This window comes from Cornus florida, unplaced genomic scaffold (genome assembly GCF_030987335.1).
Source record: "Cornus florida cultivar Cherokee Brave unplaced genomic scaffold, ASM3098733v1 CherokeeBrave_3.0.0_Hap2_Chr07, whole genome shotgun sequence".
In the NCBI taxonomy this organism is placed as follows: Eukaryota; Viridiplantae; Streptophyta; class Magnoliopsida; order Cornales; family Cornaceae; genus Cornus; species Cornus florida.
The window spans coordinates 4,206,147-4,213,760 of record NW_026775577.1 but is presented as its reverse complement, the minus strand read 5'-3'; the positions used below and the strand labels follow the sequence as shown (position 1 = coordinate 4,213,760).

The following is a 7,614-nucleotide window of genomic DNA, read 5'->3' as shown; positions in this document are numbered from 1 at the left end:
ATATACAAAAAATGATACGTGCGTGCATAAGAGTAATACATTTGCGCACAAAAATAGTATTTACATACCTAAAATAGTAAGGTACTTTGTGCACAAATGAATAATATTTTTTCCTTATCCATATCAGCATTTGGTAAAATTCATTTTTTCAAAACATCAATATGTGTCATTCTATTATTGTGCCATATCCAATGTGAAAAAGAGATTTTTTCTCGTGGGTGACAAAGGTAATATTATTATTTTTTTCATAATTTGTACTCACACACACACGACTCCACTAACTATTGAACCCTTAACCTCCTTTTTGGAGGTAAGGGACTGATACTGTTAGGCCACTGATCTATTGATAGAAGGATAATATTGTTTAAAAAAAAAAAAATTACACGTTCATTGAAAAGATGGCGAATCACACAACTAAAAAAATACAACCGCATGTATCAAGAATGTATGCTTAGCATGAATCCCGTGTATTAGTTGGGGCAAAGCCTGAACACCCGACTATCAAAAAAAGAAAAGATAAAAAAACACCATATGAAAGGCCAATTTCTGTAATACATCATTAGTTTTCTCAAACTGCTTTTTATTCAAGTAGTTTTCAAGCCTCCTGAAAAGGCTAGGATATCTAACTAAAGCCAGCCTACATATATTCTAAAATAAAACAGTTCATCACAACAAATTGCAATATTAGTGCACTTGTTCAAAAGTTAGAACTGTGAGAATGCCAAGTGTGACTGAAAGAGCAGTTGGTATTTTTGAATAAAAACCTTCTTTCAAAGAGAAAAATAATATATATAGGCTTATATACGGTGTTTTCTTTTATGTTATTGTCATAATGTTGCTACTATGAGAGAAAGAAAATAAGTGAATACTGATGTTGAACCTGTATTCAACAAGAGTTGTACTCGCGGATTGTTAACTTATGTAATAAAAAATTTCAATTTTAGTTATTCAACAAGAGTTGTACTCGCGGCTTGTTAACTTATGTAATAAAAAATTTCAATTTCAGTAGCCACTGAAATTGAATTGAAATTTTTTACACACTGAAATTGAAATTTTTTACACTGAAATTGAAATTTTTTATTACATAAGTTAACAATAACTTCCACTGAAATTCTTTAACTAAAGAAAAAACTTCCACTGAAATTGAAATTTTTTATTACATAAGTTAACAATATATATATATATATATCTATCTCATGCATGCAGATAACTTCCACTGAAATTGAATTTTTTTTTTACACAAGTTAACAAGCCGCAAGTACAATTCTTGTTGAGTACAGGTTCAACATCAGTATTCACTTATTTTCTTTTTCTCATAGTAGCAACATTATGACAATAACATAAAACAAAACACCATATATAGGCTTATTTTATATATATATATATAGTAGTACTGCTTAACGCAAGGTTCTACCATGTACTTAAGAAGAGTACAAGGCGCGTATTCCTTGGATGTCATCAGTATTTAGATCTCTCCTGATAGGGTTATGAGAATACGAGGCGAACATAATGGCATTCCTATCTCTACTGTGTCCAAGCCCGAGAACATGCCCTATCTCATGAACTGCAACCGATTCCAAGTCTATTTGGTTCATGCTCGTCGGATTAGTACTCCAATTCTCATCAGCATCGTAGTGGAACCATCCTTTTGTTGGTGCAAAAGCATGAGCCAATGTACCACCTGAACCATCAAATGGAGCCCCGTCGTTATGATTACCACGATGGAAACCAATAACAATGTCTCCGGTTGCACCCTGGGGAGCTTCCACAAAAGTGAATGGGCTCACATTTTGCCATTTTTGGAAAGCTCGCGAGCACACAGACCTCAGTGTTTGCAATCCCACAACTTGTGCACTGGATTGGAAGCTATAAGTGAGACGGGTTTTTGATAGAGGCCACCTCGGCATTCCTGGGAAGAATGTGTACTGAGCAACCATGTCGAAAACTTTGGGGTGTTTCATTTTTCTGCTTGGAAATGAGTTTGTGGCATTCACAATATTATCAGGAACACCACATCTTGGGAGCATCATTTCTTGAATGGTTTCGGAGTCTAAGCTTCCGGTGACCTTCAAGTGATAATTTGATTGGTATGCTCTCACTGCAGCCTCTAAGAGGTCGTCGAACTCGTCGTCATTTGCATGGTTGAGATTGCTCATTGTAGTAGTGGTAGTCTTTGAATGATGATGAGTACCAGTAGTACCATAGTTCAAGTAGCCGAATTTCTCGAGATAGCGTTTGAGCTCGTGAAGGCCCTTCACTGTCTCGCCCTTGTGGTGTCCCTCCAAGTGCTGGAGGAACTTGAAGCCTTTTTCGGGTGGTTTCGTGTGATTTTTGGATTGAACGGTGACGAGGAGGAGAAGGAAAACACCTAAAAGAAGAGAGAGATTAGGGGCCATTGTAAGTTTGTTGTAAGAACAGATTAGGGTTTGTGTTGGTTTTTGGTATGTTTTGGTGTCCCAAAGACTGCCAATTTATAGAGAGGTTACGTAAGTGCATGTTCAAGTTTTTCATCACATACAATTATAATCAAAGAAGTCAAATTTCGAATTAATTGGACCATTGTAAGTGTGTTGCAAGAACTGAAGAAGGCTTTGTTTTTGTTTTGAGTATGTAATGGAGTCCCCAAGAGTACTAATTTATAGAGGGTAAGTGCGTATTCCAATTTAATTTTGAATAAAAATTGGGTCTCAAAAAATTTGAAGTCCTTAAGACGGGTCATTTGGGTGTAGACTTTGGGTGTCTTAAATATTGCATACAATTTGAAGGGAACTAGAGTTCACATGTAGTCTCATGCAAACAAAGCACTATTTTATTAAAATTCAACAAATTAAAAGAAGGAAGACTGGGGGTCAATTTGTATTATTGTGAAAGAAACGTGTGGAAAACTTTCACCGGCAAAAATAAAATAAAAATAATGTAAGGACAATGAGGACCGCCAAACTAGAAATTAATGATCGAAGGAAAAAATTGTAGGACAACCCAAGTTAGCAACGAGGATTGAGGACTGGCAAACTAAAATATGAGTGTTTGTTTGTTTAGATTATTATTATTATTATTATTATTATTATTATTTCAGAAGGTCAAGTATGATAAAATGGTGTGCTTGTTTGTATAATTTTATCTGTATAGTTTTTCATATTTAAAAATAAAATAAAAAAAAAATCCTCATGAAATTTGTTGTTATCATAAAATGGTATGGTGTAAATGATTTGATAGAGTGAACACTAATGACGAAAGGAAGTCGTGGGGTAAATCGAGAACTAAAAAATAAAAGTTTATGTGCATAATGCGGTATTAAAAATTTTCTTCTTACTCTTGGACATAACCCAGATTTTGGGTAAAACACATAAATCCTGAGTTTTGTTTTATCAGTAGCTGTGTTCCCAACTCCAACGTAACAAATTTAGTAAATTTTGATGGCCATCACCAGTGTGGTTAGATTTATATAGCGATGAAATGACAGAAAATTAAAAATTTCAAGATTAATTATTTTTGAGGTGGCAGTCTGTTAGAGTAGGATAATCCCCATCTCAATTATATGGAAGTATAATAGAGTAATGCAAATGAGCAATTGATAAAAGAGTGAATGTCACTTAATTTTATTCAGATATTTAATTATATAGTAGTTTCAAATTTGTGATTGGCCGAGACCATCACATAGTTCCGAATTATTTAATAATTTATCTCACTTAGTGTTGAAAAGACACTGTAATTACTTATCATTGTATTTTTTGTGCAAGGTTCTTAAAAAAATTATTTTGTGTAAAACAATGTGAAAATTTCGATAATCTCATCCTCGGAACATATAGTATCTCCACCCGGATATTCTCAACATTTTCCATAAAAATAATATATAGAAGCTAATAGTGTGTGTGTATATATATATATATATATATATATATATATATATATATATATATATATGTATGTATATTTGAAAATTGGAAGGAATATACTAAGGTCAGCTTGATGATCAGAAGTCCTAGGTGGTTTCATATTATTTTGAATGGAATGCCGAACCATACAAGGCGGGGGTCATTGGCGTGTTTTGCATTATAGAAATTTCTGATTGTGTTGAGAGGGAGACCAAGTTGATATTATTAGTATTACACACCTGACCAAACACGCTAGGGTCATTGGCTTGTCCCACGGTAGGACAGGATAAACCAAAGTCCAAACGGTACAATGTAACTCCTACTCTAAGTTTGCCTAAGAAGACGACCAACAGTTAGTGGCCAACTATAGAAATTCAATTTTGAAAAAAAAAAAAAAAAAAAAAAAAATTGTGTAATTTGATTCTATTTTGAGAAAGATATATATAAGTATTACCTTGATAAAAGATAAATAACAAAAGTACTATTTTAACTAAACAAAATTTTGTAAACTTTAGTAAAACATGATTATTAAGAACAAAATAAAGAGGTATAATAGTAACTTATACAATGAGTAGCTATAGAATTTTTTATTTAATAAGTGACAATTAAAAACTATTAGGATAGATGATATCATTGTTTCTATTGGTATTTTTGTCATCTTGGTATCAAAACACTTTAGGGCCTTTTGGCATGCATATGTTTTAGGCGTTATATTTTTGGTCAATACCAAAACAATCAATTTGTTATATATAGGAGTGTTTTGGGTAGAAATTGGAACCATATTTGATAACGAAAATTTGTTTTGGAAAATTCAGAATTTGCTTTAGTTCCTCTGTTATAGTACCAAAATACACAATATCACCAATTTGGAGATACGGGTTTGGGCAAAAAAATCTGATATGTTTTGAACTATTCCAAACCAATATTTGCTGTCCCAAACATGATATGAGCCCAAATTTAAAGAACAATATCAGAAATATAATATCAAAACATATTTCAAACAGGCCCTAATTTTTCATGCTTTTCGATACTGCAAAGACATCGATGCGCAGGTGAAGATTAGTGTATGATTTAAAATATTTTTTCATATAAACACCATCTACCAAAAATTTCTAAGTAAGAATATTCATGTATCTTTATTAAATGAGGGGACATTGGTTTAATTTTTCTTTTTTCTCTAGTCGATAATATATGTATGTGATTGGCAATATATATATATATATATATATATATATAGAGAGAGAGAGAGAGAGAGAGATTATAAATGGAAACGCAGGAATGATATGGTGTAGTGAGATTTACTATAATAATGTACGTAGACTTCAAAAGCAAGACAAAAGAGTTTAAGTTTAAATTTAGGGATTTTTACTAATACATGGGCTTAAGGCCCAAATACTACAATAAGATGAGGTTAACTTCTTAATTTATCAAGAAAATGGGGGGACCACATCACTTTTTTCTTACAAATGAAAAGGCTACACAATTATTTCTCTAAAATGGACTGTTTTCTACTTTAGACCACACAACAATTTATATGGTTACTTTGACCCAACAAAATATGTTATTATATCATAAAAGCTTTAAAACATAAAATAAGCTTACCAAAAGATCCGTAAACAAACTTTTAATAGCATAGAATAAATTTAACAATTAAATCACAGAAATGACTGCCGAGCCTGATAACGCAAAATAACAATTATCGAGTTTTAGAGTAATCAAGTCTAGAACCTTCAAGTATTTCCAGTGTGTTTTCTTCTTTCAGTTTCCATTGTACAATAGTGTATGAGAGTGTATGTGATGTTTCCAATTTTCTGCATTTTTCATTTTTTCGGAAATTCGTTGGTGCAATGGTATTTTTGTCTTTTCACGTATTATGGTTGGGTTTATTTGCATTTGTGCATTCTAATTTATATGATTCATATAGTATTTGTGTGGTGGTGCATTATATGTAAAATTTGTGTAAAATTAAAAGAAAAAGAAAAAAGGAAAGTCAAAAAAAATGGTGGCGGGACCCACCACTATCATTTTGTGGTCTAGAGACCACTTGGTTTCTCATCACTCTCTCAATCTCCTGTAACTCTCTCTTCTCCCCTTCTCTTTTTCATTTTTCTTTTCTTTTTAAGTTCCAAATTTCAAATCAAGATTGCTTTCTCAATATTTGGAGTTTTTTGAAGCCGTTTACGGCAAAACGAAGCCTACGACAAGACCTTCGTATCCATACCAACAATTTCAATTTTGGCACTCCCTTGTGCATTCGAATTTGGAGACCCATTTTAAGGATTTTGCTCAATTTTAAGGTAGGGGCCCTTAATCCATGCAATCTTGTACTTTTGTGAGTTATCTTCTCATAAATGGTTGTTTAGCATGCTTAATTTGTATAGTATCTAGTCAATTACTTAGTTGTTGTGTATATTGGTCAATTGTGTAATTATGTGTGTTGAATGATCTATGTGAAGAGTATGCTTAAGTGTTGATTTTCAAATGCCTATCATGCTAGATTTTTATTGTATGACCACATGTTGTAAATTCTTTGGAAATTCTTACGAACCATGCTTTGTTAATTAAATTTGAGTCGGTTGTAGAATGATGGACATAGATATGGCATTGATGCATTCATGCATCAACATTGGGCATGAAAAAGGGAAACATTGTTTTGATATAAAAAAAGGGGGATTTTGGGAAAGAAGTTTGATTAAAATGTTTTATGAAAATCCGATCACCGCGGGGGTACCAAAGGGCCGGAGGGTTAATATAACCTAGAGGGAACTAGGGAGATTGCCCTAGTATGGTTGAGCTAGCTGGGCCCAAAATGACGTCGCGGGGGTACCAAGGGTCAGGGACACTAGCCAATCCTTCTCTTGTGTCGCTGCAGGGTCACCAAAGTGCGGGTTATATTAACTATTTGAAAGTGATGGTTTTGAATGATGAAAATGGGGAGAGACATCAACATGTATTGCATTTCATGGCATCATTGTCTATGTTGAGATTGGTTGTTATATTGTATTACCCCGGCTTAGTATGATCCCTATTCCCATTGCTCTATTCTTTTTATGGATTCACGGGGACACAAGAAGCGTGTCTTAAGTACTACCTACTGAGCAAATTGCTCACCCCATTTATTTAACATTTTCAGGTCATGGCAAAGAGTTGGCAGATGACAATCCACCACAAAACTGACGGAGTATTGGAAACCTTCATTTTGCTGTTTTGTACTTAGGCCATCCTATGTAAATTCGTTATTTTGGAAATGTAATTAAGTTAATATTCATGCCCTTGTAACTCAAGTATGAACCTTAGCTTTTATTTGATGTAAATGGAACTAATGTGAGCATTATGTTTATCGTCATGTAATTGTAATAAATGATCTTGTAAGATGATTATGTGATGGTACTCATGTTCATGACCGTAGAATATCTCATTTGATGGTTTAGTTCATGTATGAATCATTCCAAAGTCCCCTCAGCCATATTGTTCATTTCCAAGCATAGCAGGTCAGTTTCAGGATGCAGGGCTCGAAGAAGCCACTTCGGTAGACCGAAGTGGTGCATTGGTCGACCGAACCCCTCTTTTGACTCTCGGGATCTCCATTTCGGTCAACCGAAATAGGGTTCGGTCGACCGAACCTTTCACATGCTCTCAGTATCTCAGCTTCAGTCGACTAAAGAGTTATTTCGGTCGACCGTTTCTTGAAGGTCTGTTTTGTCCGACCAAAGTGCACCTGCTTCGGGGTTCTTTGCTA

General features: G+C 33.8%; 1 protein-coding gene across 1 annotated transcript; it reads right to left on the bottom strand.

Moving 5' to 3' along the window:
* Positions 1–1,275: 1,275 nt before the first annotated feature.
* LOC132315837 (metalloendoproteinase 2-MMP-like) lies at positions 1,276–2,602 on the bottom strand. The gene has a single exon (XM_059814249.1). It carries the CDS (start codon positions 2,394–2,396, stop codon positions 1,422–1,424), a length of 975 nt encoding a protein of 324 aa, XP_059670232.1. The 5' UTR covers positions 2,397–2,602; the 3' UTR covers positions 1,276–1,421.
* Positions 2,603–7,614: the final 5,012 nt, after the last annotated feature.